The sequence below is a fragment of the Oryctolagus cuniculus genome, chromosome 17, assembly GCF_051225735.1.
Source record: "Oryctolagus cuniculus isolate XC-2025 breed Fujian yellow rabbit chromosome 17, ASM5122573v1, whole genome shotgun sequence".
In the NCBI taxonomy this organism is placed as follows: Eukaryota; Metazoa; Chordata; class Mammalia; order Lagomorpha; family Leporidae; genus Oryctolagus; species Oryctolagus cuniculus.
The window spans coordinates 17,928,080-17,947,758 of NC_142883.1; the positions used below are offsets into that span (position 1 = coordinate 17,928,080).

Consider the following 19,679-nt stretch of genomic DNA (forward strand, 5'->3'; position numbering starts at 1 on the left):
TGACTATTATGGGCATTTGGGGATTGAACCAGCAGATGGAAGATCTCTTTCTCTCTGTTTCTCCCTTTCTCTCTCTGCCACTCTATCTTTCAAAAGAGAGAGAGAGGGGTGGGCTTTATGGCGTAGCAGGTCGGGTCACCACGTGGGATGACCACACCCCACATCAGAGGGCCTGGGATAAAGTCCCAGCACCTCTGCTTCCTGTCCAGCTTCCTGTTCATGCCCCAGAGGCAGCAGATAATGGCTTGAGTACTTGACCACCTGCCATTCTTGGGGAAGACCTGACAGAGTTCCTGGCTGCTCCTGGCTTCTGGCTTCAGCCTGGCCCAGTCCTGACTGTCGCAGGCATTTGGGGAGTGACTCAGTGGATGGAAGATATTCTCTCTGTATTGCTCTGCCTGTCAAATAAATAAACTTTTTTTTTTTAACGCAAAGCAGAAGTGGGTGTTTGGAATGCCCAGATCCCATTTTTTAAAAATACATACTGAACTTCTCAATTCATTTTCCAAGTTCCCTAACTTTTCCTTCACATTTTCCAATGTTTTTCTCTATTGCATTTTGGGTAATTGTTCCAATCTGTCTTCCAGTTTACTAATTCTTTCTTCAACTGAATCTACTCTGCTCTTTTTTTTTTTTTTTTTTTTAAGATTTTATTTATTTACTTATTTGAAAGGTAGAGTTAGAGACAGTGAGAAGGAGTGACAAAGAAAGGTGTTCCATCCGCTGGTTCATTCCCCAAATGGCCACAATGGCCGGAGCTGTGCCAATCCAAAGGCAGGAGCCAGTATCTTCTTCCGGGTCTACCACGCAGGTGCAGCGGCCCAAGTACTTGGGCCATCTTCCACTGCTTTCCCAGGCCATAGCAGAGAGCTGGATCAGAAGAAGAGCAGCCGAGACTCAAACCGGCACCCATATTAGATGCTAGCGCCACAGGGAGGATTAACCCACTAGGCCACAGCGCTGGCCCTCTACTCTGCTTTTTAATGCATCCGCTTGGGATTTTCGTTTCTGTTGCTCTGCCTTTTTATTAAATTATTTTAAACACTCTATAGTCTTTGATCGTTCTAGTTGAAGCTCTTGGAAATCCAGTGTTGCTGCCTCTTGTTTCTGCTGACCCTTGTCCGTGGTGGGGGCTGCATTTGTTCTTGCAGTGGGAGAGTGTCAGTCAATGTTCGATGATACTTTTATCTGCAAAAACTCTGGATACCCCAGACTGCGCCATGTCTCTCCATAGTTTTACATTTCAGTGTGTGAGGTATGCCAGGCATGCTGCTAGTTGGAACTACTTTTTACGTTAATTTCTTTGTTGGTAGGTTCTTAGACAACAGAAGAACAAATGGTCCCTAACTTCGACTTTTGATGCTGTGAACAATACACGTTCACTAGAAGCTGTACTTTGAGTTTTGATCTTTTCCCAGGCTAGTGAAATGCACGGTGGTACTCTTGAAATGTTGGATAGCAACAGTGAGCAGCAGCTCGCGTTGGCCCTGTGATCACTCAGGGAAGCAAGCAGTCCTCCGCGGGTTCCTGTGTAGCTGAGCGCTGGCGCTCACCAGGGCGGGCGTGCAGATGCATTGCTGGTGCGCAGTGGGCTTGTTGGTGTGTGACCCACTGTGAGCCAGGTGGTGACTAGCATGCCTTTCAGTTCGGAACTCTTGGGAGACCTGTGTGTGGTCTTGAATTTTCAGGGAAGACCTTCTTCATGCAGAGGCCAGGCTGAGAAGGGCAGTCTTCCTCTCTCTCCTGGTGGATGCTTCTTTCCTGTTGACCCTTCCTCTTAGGTTCACTAAGCGTTCTCCCGTCCAACCGTAGGCTGGCACAGCATTTATCTTCTGGGCCCATCTAGCTTTTCATTCCCAAACCCTGAGCTTTTTATTATTATTCCAAGAGGCAGAGAGGGAGAGAGAAAACTCCCATCTATGGGGTCACTCCCCAAACGGGCACAGCAACCAGACTTGGGCCGGCCTAAAGCCGGGAACCATCCTGGTCTACGACGTGGGTGGCAGGGGCCCAGGCACTGGTCAGCCTGTGCTGCTTTCCAGGTGCGTCAGCAGAAGCTGGTTAGGAAGCAGAGCGGCCAGCACTCAGCTGGGATGCTGGGCGCCTCCCAGGCAGCAGAGAACTGCAGCACACACACTGGCCCGTTGTTTCCTTTCTTACACTGTCCAGTTGTGTTCAGTGAACGCAGTGTCTCTCCCAAGATATTCATGGGGTTGTTTTCCTTTTTAGTTTTCTTTTGCTTCCTGCATTGTTTCTATTTCCTCTTTTTTGTGTTCATTAGCCATATTTCCTGTTGGAGGCTTTCTTTAAATTTCTGATCTTTGGGGGCTGGCGCCGTGGCTCACCTGGTTAATCCTCCGCCTGCAGTGCTGGCATCCTATATGGGCACCGGGTTCTAGTCCTGGTTGCTCCTCTTCCAGTCCAGCTCTCTGCTGTGGCCCGGGAGGGCAATGGAGGATGGCCCAGGTCCTTGGGCCCTGTACCTGCATGGGAGACCAGGAGAAGCACCTGGCTCCTGGCTTCAGATCGGCGCAGCACCAGCCGTAGTAGCCATTTGGGGGGTGAACCAACGGAAAGAAGACCTTTCTCTCTGTCTCTGTCTCTCTCTCACTGCCTATAACTCTACCTGTCAAATAAAAAAATTTTTTTTTTAAATTTCTGATCTTTGATTACCCATTCGTTTTGAAGAATGAGGCAATACAATGCCAGTTGCGAGTTCCTGGGACTGGATTACTGGATTGTGAGTTGGTGGACTTAACTGTAGGTGGTCAGCCTGGGGCCTGGCAGTCCGGGGGCAGGAACCCCATTGTCACTCATTTGTATGTTTTTGTCTTGGGCCAGTCAAACCCCAAGATGGGAGCCTTCCCTCCCTCTGCCTGGGGAGTGTGGGTTGGTGGTCAGCATTCTGGATGCTCCCTGGGGAGAGAGGTCCATAGGTCTCACTGGCCAGTGTGGAGATGTTTTACTTCCCTGTTTTCTTTTTATTTTTTTCTTTGAAGATTTATTATTATTTATTCAAAAGGCAGAGTTAGAGAGAAAGGGTGAGAGACAGATCTCCCACCCGCTGGTTCACTTCCCAAATGGCCACAACAGCCAGAGCTAGGTCAATCTGAAGACAGGAACCAGGAGCTGCTTCTGGGTCTCCCACATGGGTGCAGGGGCCCAAACACTTAGGATACCCTCTGCTACTCTCCCAGGCCATGGCAGAGAGCTGGATCAGAAGTGGAGCAGCCAGGACTTGAACTGGCGCCCATATGAGATCTGGCACTGCAGGCAGCAACTTTATCCACTATGCCACAGTGCCAGCCCCAGGATTTTTTTAAAGATTTTTATTTATTTATTTATTTATTTATTTGAAAATCAGAGTTACAGATCGAGAGAGAGAGAGAGGAAGAGATAGAGATCCTCTACTGGTTTACTCCCCAGATGGCTGCAACAGCCAGGATTGGGCTAAGCCAAAGCCAGGAGCCAGGAGCTTCTTTCAGGTCTCCCACACAGGTGCAGGGCCCAGGCACTTGGGCCATCCTCCACTGCTTTTCTCAACCATTAACAGGGAGCTGGATCAGAAGTGGAGCGGCTTGGACAGCAGCTTTACTCACTACACCGCAATGCCGGACCCTGAAATATATTTTTTAATTCAGGGAAGCTTTCTTAGATTGTTTAATTATCAGGATTCTGATTTTTTCTTTTGTGTTTTAGTCTGTGTCTTCAGGAGCCCTTGTCTGTGTGTCAGAACCTCCTCATCTGTCTTCAGTATTGGTTTTTGTTACTTTCTCTGGAATCCTTTTTTCTCTTCAAGCTCTAACATTTTATTATGAAAAATTTCAAACCTGCTACAAAGTCTACTTTACCACTGACTTTTTTTTTTAAGATTTATTTTATTTTTTTGAAACAGTTACACAGAGAGAGAAGAGGCAGAGAGAGAGAGAGAGAGAGAGAGAGGTCTTCCATCCGATGGTTCACTCCCCAGTTGGCCACAATGGCTGGAGCTGCGCCAATCCAAAGCTAGGAGCTTCCTCCAGGTCTCCCATGTGGGTGCAGGGGCCCAAGGACCTGGGCCATCTTCTACTGCTTTCCCAGGCCACAGCAGAGAGCTGGATTGGAAGAGAAGCAGCCGGGACTAAAACTGGCGCCCATATGGGATGCTGGCGCTTCAGGCCAAGGCATTAACCTGCTGTGCCACAGCGCCAGCCCCAACCACTGATGTTTTAATTTGCTTGTTTTATCGTGTATCTGTCATCTGTTCTTTCCTGCATCTGGCTTTTTGCTGCATTTCAGGTAATGGTGGACATTAGTACACAGTCCTCTCTGGTTTGCTTATTGCTTTTTCCTTTTGAGGTAATATTGATGCACAATTCACTGGGATACACTTGCGGAGGTTTTTTCTTCAAGCTTTGTTTACTGTAACCATAAACTTAAGTGGACACATTGATATTTTAATTTGCACAGTTGTGCAGCTCACACTGAACTCCAATTTCAGAGCATTTTCATGAGCCCAGAGAGCCTGATGCCCGCTCACAGTCATTCCTTGTCCCTCCCGCCATGAACTCCTGTCTCTGTCACCGGCTTTCCCAAGCCACCAGAACCTCATGACGTCTGGCTTCTGACACTTAGCGTGTTTTTTGTTTTTAAAGATTTATTCATTTATTTGAAAGGCAGTGTTACAGAGGGACAGAGGCAGAGAGAGAGAAGTCTTCCATCCACTGGTTCACTCTCCAAATGGCTGCAATGGTCGGAGCTGGGCTGATCCGAAGCCAGGAGCTTCTGGATTTCCCACGTGGGTGCAGGGGCCCAAGCACTTGGGCCATCTTCCACTGCTTTCCCAGGCCATAGCAGAGGGCTGGATCGGAAGTGGAGCAGCCAGGACTTAAATCGGCGCCCATATGGGATGCTGGCACTGCAGGCAGCGGCTTTACCCACAGTGCCAGCCCCCACTTAGCATGTTTTTGAGAATCGCCCACATGGTAGCCGGGCTTCATTCCTTGTGACTGCGCAGTGGTCGTCCCTGCTTTAGATAGGCTGTGTTTGTTTATCTGTCCATGTGTGAATCATTTCTGCTTTTTGCTGTTACAAATCGTGCTGCCATGAGGCTTTGTGTACAAGCGTTTGGGTGGACAGACGAGTGTTTTCTTTGTCCTGCATGTATGGCTCAGAGTAGAATTCCTGGGTCCTGTGTTAATCCTGTGCATAGCATTTTGAGGTTTGTCATGCTCTGCTTCGTGGCACCTGTACTGTTTTCCATTCCCACCAGCAAGGTGTGAGGGCTCCAGGTGCCCCACCTTGAGCTTTGTGAGGGCAAGGGCAGCAGCTTTGCAGATACCTTTGTGTGGGCATGGGCAGAGCACACAGCCAGGCTCTCAGCGAGGACCGCCCAACTTGCCTCCAGTTTTCACTCTGCTGTCTTTATGATTGTTTTCTAGGGGCCCAGCTAGGAGCTTCCAGTTGTCCAGAAAAATGCCACAAGAGCTCGCCACGTGCCGGGAGGCAGCCCTTTTCTGGAAAGTCTTTCTACTTGGATCTGCCTGCTGGCAAGACTCTTCAGTTTCTGACCGGCGCCATCCAGCAGCTGGGTGGGGTATGTAGCCTGCTTCTGTGCTGTGGCCCTGGTGCGTTTGTAAGTCACGGGGCAGGAGCCGGAGAGGGAGGGCACCTGCGGTTCCCAGGTTTTCTCAGTCGGGTCACCACACTGTCCAAGGCAATTTAAGTACAAACCAATTTTTAAAATAAATTTTTTGTTTTGGTTGGACAACTAACTCATGTTCTTTCTGGAAGTTGTAGGGAACATGAGCCTACTTCACGTGACAGCTACATGATTTTGTGTTTTTCTAACTTTTCTTCCTTGCCTCCTCTGTTCCTCCCATAATGGCTTAATTGAGATACAGTTCACATCCCATAAATTCAGCTGTTTAAAGTACACACTTCAGTGTTTTTAAATTTCACAGAGATGTGCAAGTTGTATGACCACATGTCAATTTTAGAACATTTTTATTGCCCCAAAAAAGAACCTGTTCCCATTTCACGCACTTCTTCCCATGCTAGAGTACTCCCAGCCTGGGTGACACTCATCTGGTCTCTGGCTCTATCCAGCCTTTATTGTTACTATTACTATTATTATTATTTTCTTTTTTTTAATTATTTGTTTGAGAGACAGAGATCTTCCATTGGCTGGTTTACTCACCACGTGCCTGCAGTGACTGGGTCTGGGCTGAGCTGGGCCAAAGCCAGGAGGCAGGAACTCAGTCCAGGCCTTCCAGGTGAGTGTCCGAGGCACAGCCGCTGGAGCTGGCCTCTCGGGGCCTGCATTCGCAGGAAGCTGGGATTGGGAACAGAGTCTGGAACACAGGTACTCTGACACGAGAGGTGAGCGTCTTTTTTTTTTTTTTTTTTTTTTTTTTTTTTTTTTTTAAGATTTATTTATTTATTTGAAAGCCAGAGTTATGGAGAGAGAGGGAGAGACAGAGAGTGAGAGGTATCTTCCGTATCTCTCCCAGCTCCCATGTGGGAGACCTGGAGGAAGGTCCTGGCTCCGGCCTGGCCCAGCCCTGGCCATTGCGGCCATTTGGGGAGTGAACCAGCAGATGAAAGATCTCTCTAACTGCGCCTTTCAAATAAATAAAATATAAATCTTAAAAAAAAAAAAAATATGCTGGGGGCATTTGTCCTAGCAGATAGGCCAGTGGTTGGGATGCCTACCTGCCCTGTCGGAGCGCGTGGATCTGAGTCCTGGCTCCCTCCTGATGGCAGCTTCCTGCTAATGTGCTCCTTGGAAAGCAGCAGGGATGGCTCAAGTGCGTGGGTCCCTGCCACCCACGTGGGAGACTCAGATGGAGGTCCTGACTCCTGGCTTCGACCTATTCCAGCTCTAGCTGTTCTGGCATTTGGGGAGTGAACCAGTAGATGGAAGATCCCTCTGTGCCCATCTCTCTCTTAATTAAATTAATTAATTGACTAATTAATTAGACTGTTTAAAAAAAGAAGGTAGATGAATTCCTTTGAGCCATAACCACAGATTATAATAATTGTGATAAAAAGTGTATAACATGAACTATGCCATTTTAACCATTTTTAAGTGCACAGTTCATTGGCATTACTTACTCTTCCATGTTGTATTACTGTCACCACTATCTATTTCCAAGCTTTCCAGTCACCCCAAATATAGACTCCACAGCCATTAAATAATAACACCCCTTTTCTCTCTCCCTAGGCCCCATAGCCTCTAATCTACTTTCCATCTCTGAATTGTCTTTTCTAGATTCTTCCTGTTGGGGAATCACTGATGTGTGTCCTCCTGTGTCTAGAGAACTCCACCTAGCATGTTTCCAGGGTTCACCCATGTCGCAGCATACGCTAGAACCCATTTCTTTTAGTGGCTGGATACTATTCCATTGTCTGTGCATATCACATTTAGTTTATCCGTTCTTCTGTTGGTGGGAAATGTGGGCTGTTTCTCCTTTGGGGCTCTTGTGAATAATACTGCAGGGGATGATGGCAGGTGAGTGTCTATCCTGGGAGGAGGGTGGTGGGTCCCAGGTGTGGGCTGTGCTGGAGGCGCCTGCTCCTGGCTCGCAGGAACCAGCTGTGAGTGTCTCTTCCCAGCTCCTCTGTCGGTAGGGCATGCTGGAAGCTCGAGGACAGCCGTGGCGGGAGAATTTACTCCCCAGAAGTCAGCACCTGGAGAAGCAGGCCTTCTCCCCAGAGGGCTGCTGGGTAAGCATTGGGCAGCTCACCCCGGCTCACGTCCACCTTTGCTAATTCCCACAGTGAGGGATCGGTATCTGTCTCAGGCAGTGTGTGGGTTCTCTGAGCTTAAGGAGGAGGTGGAGCCTGTCAGAGTAAAGGGTGGACAGTCCCCACATAGCCAAGGGTTCGCCAGAGCCTTTTTTGTTTTCTTTCTTTGATTTTTGTGTTTTGGGGGTTTTTTTGGCCTCCTTTTTGCGATCAGGATTACAGATGCTGTGTTCGGATGTCCAGTGCATCTCACAGAAAAATCGCGGCTTAATGCAGCTACTGTTAATCCTGCCAGGCCCATTCTCTGTGTTTGACTGCACGCAAACTAGGAGTGGTCAGAAGACGCAGGGCCAGGGCCTTCTGCCCCGGGGTCAGGCGCAGAGGTTCCTGGAGGCCCGAGCCTGCCTCGGGCGAGATGATGTCTTCCTGGGAGCTGGCGTGTCTATTTAAAGACATTGATTTTGAAACTTCTGGCAGCCAAGATTTCCTTTCCCAGCCTGTTGGTATTGACAATTCTACATCTGCTCTTTGGTTTTCAGCCACCTCTGTGATCTTGTTTCAGGTAATTGAGGGTTTTCTGAGCAAAGAAGTAAGTTACATCGTGTCCAGCCGCAGAGAAGCCAAGGCCGAGAGCGGCGAGAGCAGCCCCAGAGTCTGCCTGAGCCCCAGCGAGGTCAGAGTGGAAACACCACCCATGGCGGATCCAAGAGGCAGCCACGCCCGGGCGTCACAGAGCCCTGCAGACTTGGTGAGGGCCTCGTGGGCGGGGGGAGAGCGTCTGTAAGCCAGAAAGTGGGTGCTGGGAGCCCCTTTAGGCCGTCTCTGCTTTCAGTGTTACCTGGCCTCATCTGACTTCAGATCTAACAGCTCAGCCGCAGGCTGTCCCTGTGCTCTCCCGTCTGTGCTGTGTGTCACTCTTCACGGGGACTTCACAGTCAGAGGCTCAGAGCACAGGAGAGTCCTCTGGCAGCCTGGAGTGCTGTGGGAACCGACGCAGCTTGGGCAGTGAGCAGGCGGGGCTCGCTCCTCCCTGCTTCCCGTGTGAAGGGCAGTTTGCACATCCACGTGCTGCTTCTACTAGAGTGCAGTGTGACTTCTTCCCCAGACTGACTTTCTGATTTTGCTTAACTTGGGTTAATATAAAAGGGTCCCCAGGGGCCAGCGTGGTGACACAGCAGGTTTGCAGCGGCAACATCTCCTGGGCTGGAGCGCCCATTCGAGCCCAGCTACGCTGCTTCCAATCCAGCTCCCTGCTAATGTGCCTAGGAAGGCAGCAGCTAGTGCCTGGGCCCCTGCTACCATGTGGGCGAGATGGAGTTCTTGGCTTCTGGCTTCAGCCTGGCCCAGACCTGCCTGTTGCAGCCATTTGGGGAGTAAACTAATAGAAGGAAGGTATCTGTTAACATGTCTCCCTCCGTCTTGGTCAGTCTGCCTTTAAAAGAAAGAAATATTTTTTTTTATTTAAAATGTCCATGAACATCCACTATTGGCATCATTATGAGGCACAAGGCTCCAAGGAACCAGGAGAAGATTTTCTAGGGGCCCACATGGTGGCGTAGAAGTCAAGCCTACACCTGCAGTGCCGGCATCCCTTACGGGTGCCAGTCCAAGTTCTGGCTGCCCCACTTCCCAATCCAGCTCCCTGCTAATGCACCTGGGAGGGCAGCGCAGGATGGCCCAAGTCCTTGGGCCCTGCACCAGTGTGGGAGACCTGAAAGAAGCTCCTGGCTCCTGGCTTTAGCCTGGCCCAGCCCCAGCTGTTGTGGCCATTTGGGGAGTGAACCATCGGGTGGGAGACCTTTCTGTCTGTCTCTTCTCTCTCTCTCGCCTTCTCTCTTTGTATCTCCGCCTTTTGAATAAATAAATAAATATTTAAAAAAAAAAAAAACTTTCTAAAGTGAAACAAGGACAGTCATTCCGTACTTGAATGCAAACTTCTAAGAAGAGGTGTTGTGATACTCGTCACACCTTGACCTCAGTGAGCGTGGGTGCCTTCCCCACGGGAGGCAGCTGGCCCGAGCTGCAGCTCCCTCTGGGTGACCTGGACTTTTGCCCCCTGCAGGTTCTCTCGGCTCTCGTTTCTGCTGATCTCAGCTGTCTCTGCTGTTAGCTTCCGGGGGACGTGACCCCATGGCAGCTGCACCAGCTCAGACGTGAGCATCTGTTTGCCCTCGTGCTGTGCGCCACGCAGCACACCCCATTGTGCTCTCTCCCCCAGGTGCCCATGAGCAGAGGGAAAGAGCTGCTGCAGAAGGCCATCAGAAAGCAGGTGAGCTGGGCAGGACAGGGCAGGGGTGCCTGGCACCGCTGGACAGGGAGGCGGCCTCTCCGCTCGCGCGGAAGTCACACTCGGCGACAGGTGGCGTGCTGTCCTTTCCTTAGAGAAGTTCCCCGCGTCACCTGGGGACGTTAGAGCCAGAGCCAGCTCCACTCGAGCCTGCCAAGAGAGCCCTGGAAGATGTGGCAGGACGTGGCTGCTGGGCGCGTCGGCCAGACTCGGGGCGTGTTTTCTCAGTAGCTGTTTGTCTAGTTACATGGCAGCTGGAAGAGCGAAGGTGATTCTGTGAGCGGAGCCATTGAGGTCCCATCGGGATGGGCATCGTGGCTGTGGGGAGGGAGAGGCGCTGGCAGACGGAGCTCTGCTGCCAGCAGCGTCCTGCTCAGTGGTGCCTGTGATGCCCCCAGTGTATCCTGTGTCCCTGCTGCGTGCACAGGCCCTCCTGATGGACAGGTCTCCTGGAAGCCCAGTTCTGGGTCGCCACAGCAGGCTGTGTCCTGCTGACGGGGCCAGCCCGTGTGCAGGGCAGGGTGTGTCTTCTGGGCACCAGGCCCTTCTCCCGCCCGCCACGCCCTGGCTCACCCAGGGCCCTCCGCGGGACGCTCCCCTGCCCCGTCAGGCCTCGGGGAGTCTCACGTCCCGCCTGGCGGTCTCTGTCGTTGCAGGGGAGCAGCAGCGGCGGCGGCAGTGGAAGCAGCAGCAGCCTCCTGACCAACGCCCGCTCCTGGGGAGTGCGGGTCCTGCACGTGGACGGTACTGCTTCCCCCGGGCACCGGGGGAGGGCACAGTTGTTGGTTTGGGCCAGAAATGTCAGCTGGTAGAGGGTTCATGGCTATGTACGCTCCTGGCAGCTGGAAGCCGAAAATACTGTCACCAAGTGGCTGTGCAGAGGTGGAGGGGTGGGAGAGGGGGTGACAACAGCAGAATGTGGACGCCTGTGGCCTGCAGGTGCCAGGAACAGGCCATCGGCTGTGGCTGCAGCACCCCTCTCCAGCCAGGGTGCTGGTCCTAGCGTGCAGACAGGGAGGCAGCCCCTTAGCAGCCACTCACCCTGTGCCAGCAGTCACCGCGCTGAATCCTCACCGCAAGCCTGTCCCCATGTGCAGGGGTGGAGACCGAGCCCCCAAGGCACTGAGGGAGCTGTCCATGGTCTCTTGGGCATAGTGCTGTGGCCCTGACTCGCTGCAGCTCGGCCTGACTGTGAACCCTGTGTCCTCTCTTCTCTGTAGGGGTGCCTCACGCTCTAAACAGCCTGCTTGCAGGCCGTCAGCAGCGGCACTGGGAGTGTTGTCCTGAGTCGCTGGCGGCAACTGCTCTCGCCCTCACTGAGCCGCTTTAGGGTGGATCTACCTGGGAAAGCCCCCAAGTGCTGTCTGGGGTGCTACCCCACCCTTTGGTGTCAGTATCTTCTTTTTTTCTTTTTCTTTTTTTCTTTTTTTTTTTTTTTTTTAATATTTATTTATTTGAGAGGCAAAGAGAGAGAGAGAGAGTCTTCCATCTGCTGGTTCACTCCCCAAATGGCTGCAATGGCTGGAGCTGGGCTGATCCGAAGTCAGGAGCCAGGAGCCTCCTCCCAGTCTCCCACATGGGTGCTTGGGCTACCTTCCACTGCTTTCCCAGGCCACAGCAGAGAGCTGGATCAGAAGTGGAGCAGCCGGGACTTGAACCGGTGCCCTTATGGGATGCCGGCACTGCAGGTGTCAGCTTTTCCCACTACACCACAGCACCGGCCCCGGTGTCAGTATCTTCCACGGGGCTTGAGAGGTTACTTGGGGAGAGTTCCAGGTCTTGGGGGTGGGGGCCTTTGTCTCCCTGAAAAAACAGCGCTTTGTGACTGGTTCTCATGTCCTGCCCTGCTGTGGGTCAGAAGCGGGTCTTCTCCCCGGGGTACGTCTGAGTAGCTGCCCTGCTTGGCCTCCCACCAGGAGCAGCTCTTCAGTGGTCCTCAGTGTCCGTGGTTACCCGGGAGGTACCCCTATTCCAAATGAAGCTGCCGCCGGTGATTCCTGTGAGCGCGGCGTCAGGCCGAGGACCCAGCCCAGCCCTTCCCTCTGTTGTCAGGAGGTGCAGAGGTGCCCCCCAGCCAGGAGGTGGCAGGCCAGGCCGGTAGATGGGGCGGGTGTGGCCTGGCCTGGCGTTCCGTCCTCAGCCCTGCGCCAGGAGGGTGCGAGCTGGTGACTGCAGCCCAGTGTCCTCTCTGCAGAGATGTTGGTGCACGTGCAGCAGCTGTCTCTGGGGTCTCTCTGTGTGAAGAAACAGGAGCCGAAGAAGGCAGAGGTAGGTCGCCCTGCTAACTCTCGGGCAGCGGTGGTTCCCCACGCGGCCTCTGGCGGCTCCGCTAAAGCCATGACCCACCCAGGCTCTCTTCCTGGCCATTCTGGAAACCACAAGCAGGGGGCGGCCTCCTGGTTACTTCGTTCGCCGCGTCCGCAGCTTTGCACTGCCTTTCTTCCCTTGCCTTGGCCCTGTGCTCCCTGCAGACCCCCGGGTGCACTGGCTCGCTGAGGCATTCACTGCGCGCCCTGTGGGGACTCCTGGCCTAGAAAAGTTTCATGACAGCTCATGGCCGCTCGGCCTGGCAACGAGCCTGCAGGTGGCGGAGCTGGCGGGGGCGGCGTGAGGCTTTGAAACAGCTGCCGTCTTCCACATGCTCGCTCGGCTTTGCCTCTCTTTGCTGGAGTTAGAACTGTGTGCACCACACCCAGAGAGCGCTGGCCGGCGCCCAGCCCAAGTCTGGGGAAAGGACTGACCCTGCAGGTGCACGCGGGGCCGGCGCCCAGGACAGGGCAGGCCTCGCGGAGGCAGCAAAGCATGGCCAGAGTGGCCGGAGCATTTAGCCGCTGCTTCCCTGCTCCTCCTGCGCCAGGAGTTCTGGGGATTCGGAACTGCCACTAAATCTGTCACCTGAAATCCAAGGGCTGTCCAAGGCCACAGAGAGTCCCTCCCCATCCGGCTTCTGCTCCCCAGCCCCAGCCCTCCCTTCCTGACTCGCACGCATCTGCAGTTGTCAGGTTTCCTTCTAGGCCTCAGGCCCATCCAAGCCAACCTGTCAAAAATCCACACACCCCCCATGCAAATGCACAGCTTTTTTTTTTGGGGGGGGGGGCGTGCTTTGTGTTAACTTTTCATTGGTTTTGTGGCCACTCGAGAGCGTTTGCAGTGAGTTTTAATTGTGATCTGCTGTGTGTGAGGGATATGGAAGTGTTCCCCAGAGTGTGTGTTCCCCAGAGCCGTGTCCTGGAGGAGAATCTGGAACCTCCCTGTGCCAGACAGCCACACCGTCCCAGGCCACTGAGCCTCATCCTGCCCCTGCTGTCAGCTGATTTTTGTTGTTGTTGTATTACAGTTAGGGTTTATTTAGTTTTTTTTTTTTTAATTTCTCTTTTACTTTTTAACATTTATTTACTTACTTGAAAGGCAGAACAGAGAGTGAGAGAGAGCTCTTTTATCCACTGGTTCCTCCCCCAAATCCCGAATGACCATGATAATCAGGACCAGGTCAGGCCAAAACCAGGAGCCAGGAACTTCATCCAGGTCTCCCACGAGGGTGGCAGGGGCTCAAGACTCGGGTCACCTTCTGCTGCCTTCCCAGGGGCAGGAGCAGGAAGCTGGATTGGAAGCAGAGCAGCCGAGACTTGAACCAGTGCTCTCATAAGGGATGCCAACATCACAGTTGGTAGCTTACCCCACTGTGCAATACTGTCCCCATTTAATTTTTGTTTTGCTTTTTATTATTATTATTATTATTTTGTTTGAAAGGTAAAGACACAGAGATCTCCCACCTACTGCTTCATCCCCAGATGCCTACAACAGCTAAGGCTGAGTCAGGCCAAAGCCAGGAGCAGGGTGCTCGATCCAGGTCTCCAGCATAGGTGGCAGGGAGGCAGGCTATCAGCTGCTGTCTCCTGGTACACCTTAGCAGGGAGCTGGAGTTGGGAGTAGAGCAGGAACTTGGACGCTGGCACTCCAGTACAGGATCAAGTATCTCAGGGGGCTTAACTGCTGGGCCAAATGCCTGCTCCATCATTTCGTTTCCAGACCAGCTTGGCTCAGTTGTGGTCTGGGAGTGGACATTTAGTGCAGTGGCTTAGGTCACCTCCTGGGACACTGACACCCTGTATCAGAGTGCCTGGTTCAAGCTCCAGCTGCACCACTTGCGATCCTACCCCCTGCTAATGTGCACCGTGGGAGGCAGCAGATAACGGCTCAGGTACTTGGGTCCCTACCAGCCAGGGCTCCTAGCTTCTTTCTGACCCTCTCCCTTGCAAATAAAATGAAAATAAATTTTTTTGAAAAAAGTGTTTCTTTAAAGAAAAAAAAAATGTGGCCTTGATGCACAGAGTGGAAGTGCCCAGGAGAGCAGATGGCCATTGCCTTCACCTTTGTCCTGCAAGGTGACCTGGAATGGCAGCAGCCTGGGGACTGGCAGCTGCCAGGTAGTGAGCATGGACTCCGGGTTGGGTCTTTTCCATGCTTTAACTCTTGCCAGGGCCCGTGAGGTCCGTGGTTGCCCTCGCCTTCCAGGTCCCACGGCTCCTGAGCTCCTGCTCTGCACCGTCCTGCATTCCCTCTGCAGGAGCTGCCAGGGAGATGCACACACAGGGCCTCTGCCCACTCCTCTCACCCTCGGGAGGCGGGGCCGGGGGTGTGTTGTGCTCAGAGCTGCTCCGGCTCAGGCCGAGATGGCAGGAGGCAAAGTGGGACAGTCAGCCCACCAGGCCCAGTCCGTGGCCCCCGTGGCTCCCTCGCGTCCGTAACCCAGTTTCCTTTCCACTTAGGGAACGCGTCCAGCACCAGAAGCACGGACACGGAAAGGTCAGTGTGGCCGCCTCCTCCTCTAATTGCAATCCCTCCCTCCGTAAACACTTCCCCACGACTCCCTCTGTGGCAGCATCTGCTGCCTTTTCTGTGGCGGGAAGCGAGCCCAGGTTGCGTCGCCCCCCTCGGGTTTCCAGAGCCTGGGCCTTGGCTTTCTGGGGCGAACGAGGTGTCTCCAAGAGCAAGTCCAGAGCCGCTGCGCCGCGGCTCCTCCTCGCAGGCCTGGGCGCCGCGCGGGTCCTCGGTGCCTGCGCCGTGGCTGCTCCGGGCACTGTGCAAAGTTCAGATGCTTTCCTGGTGATCCAGAAGCAGTTTGGGGTGGGCAGTTAGACAGCTGCCGCGCTCTCAGAAATGCCAGCCTCCCTAAACTGACAAACAGGCAGAGTGATGGGCGGCAGCCCGGGCTCCGCTGGGGCAGCAGGAGGCTCTCCCCTGGCTGTTTCTCCCAGAGACGCTCTGTAAGTGGCATTTATGCACGCACAAGCAGGAGCTACGGAGAGTCACTTGGCACTTCTCGCAGGCTCGAAATTCCAGGAAGTCTGTGGGGGAACGGATTTTAATCACTGTCTCAGTTAATTAGAAAGACAAGAAGTTGTCCTCAAAAAGTAATTAATGGGAGCCGCTGCCCAGGGAGAGGAGGCTGCTTGTTGCTTGGGAGCCAGTGGTAGGCCCAGGAGCCTCTCTGGGGAAGCTGGCTGTCAGGACTGCCCAGGCTTCCCGCCTGTCTCCGCCACCTCCGTTACTGTGGGAAGACGGGAGGGGCTCTTGCCGGTGACCAGCTTGGGCGGGGCGGCGGGGGGCTGCGTGTCTAGATGAGCCGACTCCGACACTGTCTCCCCGGGACCCTTTTGCCCTGATTCCTCGGGAACCAGATCTCTGCCGTCCTGCTGCTGAGATCCCCCGACACCCAGGGTCTCAGGGAGGGACCCACACCAGGAGGTGCCCGGTCCTGCGCTGGAGGGCGGGCCTCTGGCAGTGGGGGAGGGCTACCTCGCTTCTGCCAGTGGGGAGGCGCCGGCTCTGGGCCCTTGGCAGAGCTCTGCTCCCGGAGCGTTTCCTGAGCACTGGGCACGTGGCCAACGTGAGCATCCCTCCCCTGCAGTGGCCAGGCTGAAGGCGCCGTTCCTCAAGATTGAAGACGCGAGCAGGTAAGTGGGGGCCCTCCCTCCGCCCACCCCCTAGGCCTGTGCAGAGGAGCGGGGTGCTCAAGGGCCCGGGGCTGGCCTTGGGGGCTTGGAGCCCCTCCGCCCTCACCTTTTGTGTGTTTTTTTTTTTTTTAAGAATGTTGACAGTCATTTTATATTTCTTTTAGAGACAGAGTTCTGTTACTTTTTTTAAAACAAGTTTGCATGCTTCTGCCAGATATCTTTTATGTTACCAACTGAGGAGCAAGTTTTTGTGTTTTTTTTTTTTTTTTAAGATTTATTTTATTTATTTGAAAGAGTTAGAAAGAGAGGTAGAGATAGAGAGTTCTTCCATCTGCTGGTTCACTCCCCAAATGGCCGCAACAGCTGGAGCTGGGCCGATTCAAAGCCAGGAGCCAGGAGCCAGGAGCTTATTCCAGGTCTCCCACACGGGTGCAGGGGCCCAAGGACTTGGACATCCTCTGCTATTTTCCCAGGCACATTAGCAGGGAGCTGGATTAGAAGTGGAGCAGAGGCCGGCACTGTGGCTCAACGGGTTAAAATCCCGGCCTACAGTATCGGCATCCCATATGGGCATGAGTTTGAGTCCCAGCTGCTCCACTTCCCATCCAGCTCTCTGCTATGGCCTGGGAAAGCAGTGGAAGATGGCCTAAGTGCTTGGGTTCTTGCACCCATGTGGGAGACCCAGAAGAAGCTCCTGGCTCCTGGCTTCGGATCAGCCCAGCTCCAGCCATTGCGGCCATTTGGGGAGTAAACCAGCAGATGGAAGACCTCTCACTCTGGCTCTTACCTCTCTCTGTAGCTCTGTCTTTCAAATAAATAAAATAAATCTTAAAAAATAAGAAATGGAGCAGCCAGGACTCAAACCGGTGCCCATATGGGATGCCAGCACTGCAGGCCAGGGTTTTAACCTGCTGTGCCACAGCACTGGCCCCTGTTTATTTATTTGAAAAGCAGAGGTAAGAGAGAAGGACAGACAGAGAGAGGTCTTCCATCTTCTAGTTCATTCCCCAAATGGCCACAGTGGCCAGAGCTGGGCTGGTCTGAAGCCAGGAGCCAGGAGCTTCATCCGGGTCTCTCAGGTGGGTGCAGGGGCCCAAATACTTGGGCCCTCTTCCACTGCTTTCCCAGGTGCATAAGCAGGGAACTGGATCAGATATGGAACAGCCATGACTTGAACCTACACCTATATGGGATGCCGGCGCTGCAGACGGTGACTTAACCAATACTGCGCCACAGCGCTAGCCCGAGACAGAATTCTTTCACCTGCTGGTTCACTCCGAATGCCAACAACGAGAGCCAGGAACACAATCTGGGTCTCTCATGTTGGGTGGAGATTTGGACCCAGGCACTAGGACATGGGATGCAGGTGTCGCCGGGAGCGTCTTACCTGGCCCAGCCCCGTGCCTCTGTCTTCCCTGGAGGAGCCTGAAGGGTGGTGTGGCACATGAGTCAGCAGAATTCCTGCCGAATACTCTGCTTTTATGAGCACGTGGCGTCACTTTGAGGCTCGTCACCGCCACCTATCTCCTGTGTGAGCTGACACAGGCCACTCAGCACTGGCCATCACGATGGTTGTCACTGTCCAAGAAATCATCTTGGCTAAAGTCGAGATGTTGGGCTGGCTGTGGGGATTCCCGCATCGCAGGCCCGGGGACCTGGTGAGGCCTATAATTACGCTTGGCTTTGGGAAGTGCTTTCTGGCGCGTGTTAGCACGTGATAGCTCTGGGTGCCGGGAGCCTGAGGGGCGGCCTTCCTCTTCCTCTTCCTCTTCCTCTTCCTCTGGGGAAAACAGAACTCAGACAGGAGGGGCTCGTTTCCAACCACCGCTCCTTCCGTGTGGCCCTCTGTCCTCTGTAAAGGCCCCTTCTCGCCTGGAGCAGGAGCTCACGTTGGTGACGCTGACCTGGTGAGCCGTCAGCGGACATCTCGGTTAGCTCTGAAGCTTCAGTAAGTACTAGACCGGAGGTCCACGTGAGTCTGCAATTATCTCAGAACAGAAGGTTTTAAAAAGGAAAGAAGTCCACGAAGACCCAGCAGGGACTGCGGAGACCCGAAGTTTCTGTGTCCCTCAGCCTCAGGCAGGGCCAGTGGGCCTGGACCCCCCACTCGGCGCCGGCCCACGGAGCAGTGCAGAGCTGGCTTTGGTGGCCAACAGCCAGGGCAAGACACGGGGGACGCTGCAGGGCTGCTTCTTCACCCCTTCACCCCAGCCCTTCCTAAGTAGTCAGCCTGAGACACCAGGGCCCCGCTGTCTGCCGCTCACCGCAGAGCGTCTGCAGCCGATGCGCCCGTGGCATTGCAGGCCAGGGAGGCCCAGTCTGGGTGTCTGTCCATGCACTCCTTTCAAGAAGGTGCTCTTCGAAGCCACTTAGCATGACCAGCCTCAAGTGGCGAGCCTTCTAAGCAGAACTGAACACAGCTGGGGAGGAAGAAGGGGTACAAGGCTTGTGGACAGCACCCTTCTCCTTAAGGGCCCCGGAGCCTGAGGCTGCGCTCCGTCCCCCAGAGCACAGCCCATCGCCCATCCATCGCAGGTTTGCTGGGCAGACAAATCAGTGCTGGCTCTAGAAGTCTCTGCAGCACTTACAACTTGACGCAGACTGCCGCTGTGCAGCTTTAGGACTGCTTCCCCCACCCCACCCCACCCCCCAAAGATTAATTTATTTATTTGAAAGGCAGAGTTGCAGAGAGGGAGAGAGAGGTTTCCATCCGCTGGTTCACTCCCCAGATGGCCCCAACAGCCTGGGCCAGGCTGAAGCCAGGATCTTCTGATCTCGCACAGGGACGGCAGGGGCCCTGTTACGTGGGCCATTTTCTGCTTTCCCAGGTGCATTAGCACAGGGAGCTGGATCAGAAGTGGAGCAGCCAGGACACGAACCAGTGCCCATATGGGATGCCAGCATCATAGGAGGTGGCTTTACCCGCTGTGCCACCACGCCAGCCCCTGGGTGGTAACTGAGGAACAGCCTAAAGCCAGACGCTCACCTGGTAGAAGAGGAAAAGCACCACACTCTTCCGTTTAGCTTCTGCCCAGCTAGAGGTTACCGAGGGGTCAGGAGGCAAAATGGGAGGTGGAAGAGGGGGACCGGGGGTCTGGAGATGCGGCTCCGGCTCTGGCCTTGGCCACTTACTAAGTCACGAGCCCTTGGGTGAGGCACGGGGCTCTTCCTCTCCCTCCTGGAGGACGGGGTGGCAGCACTGGCTCCCTGGCACAGAGGGCACAGCAGGGGCTGAGCTGAAGGAGCTTGAAGGCCAGACGTGGCGCACAGGGGTGCCGAGTTCACATGGGAAAGCAGGTGCTCCTAGGACGTCAGCTGCTTGCCCTGCCTGGCCTGAACGCTGGGGAGCTAGGCTAATCCCCTGCCTAGCCCTTCCCTCCCCCTGTGGTCAAAGTGGAAGTTTTCTGTGTTTCAGGAAGTTCCGTCCTTGTCACCACCAGTTTAAATCCTTTCCTGAAATTTCTTTTCTGGGACCCAAAGACGCCAGCCCTTTTGAGGCCCCAAGGACCCCGGGCGGCTCACAGCATCCCAGGTAGGTCTCACTACTTCCCGCCTTCCCAGGGCTGGTTCCAGGCCAGCATCTGCCCCCCAGGGGCCTGCGGGTCACTTAGGGACCAGCTGTGTGTCCACTCCTTAGGCGGAGTCCATTCTGGGAACTCGGCCCAGAGAAGAGGGACAAGGGCAGCATTCGTCGTCCCTGCTGAAAA

General features: G+C 54.1%; 1 protein-coding gene across 30 annotated transcripts in view; it reads left to right on the plus strand.

Annotated features, from left to right (window-relative positions):
- DBF4B (DBF4B-CDC7 kinase regulatory subunit) overlaps nt 1–19,679 on the plus strand; it is a 46,846-nt gene that overhangs the window by 22,198 nt on the left and 4,969 nt on the right. For 12 of the 30 annotated variants that reach the window (XM_089316907.1, XM_089316908.1, XM_089316904.1 and 9 more), the window contains 8 exons: nt 5,421–5,575; nt 8,291–8,476; nt 9,947–9,997; nt 10,672–10,759; nt 12,210–12,283; nt 14,785–14,821; nt 15,927–15,972; nt 19,388–19,504. In XM_089316907.1, the coding sequence (XP_089173033.1) occupies nt 5,421–5,575; nt 8,291–8,476; nt 9,947–9,997; nt 10,672–10,759; nt 12,210–12,283; nt 14,785–14,821; nt 15,927–15,972; nt 19,388–19,504 (754 nt within the window). Of the gene's footprint in view, nt 1–5,420; nt 5,576–7,596; nt 7,708–8,290; nt 8,477–9,946; nt 9,998–10,671; nt 10,760–11,931; nt 12,071–12,209; nt 12,284–14,784; nt 14,822–15,926; nt 15,973–16,923; nt 17,052–17,100; nt 17,921–19,387; nt 19,505–19,679 lie in introns of those variants that run through there. The other 18 variants (XM_051825786.3, XM_089316909.1, XM_089316910.1 and 15 more) reach the window with 16 other exon arrangements.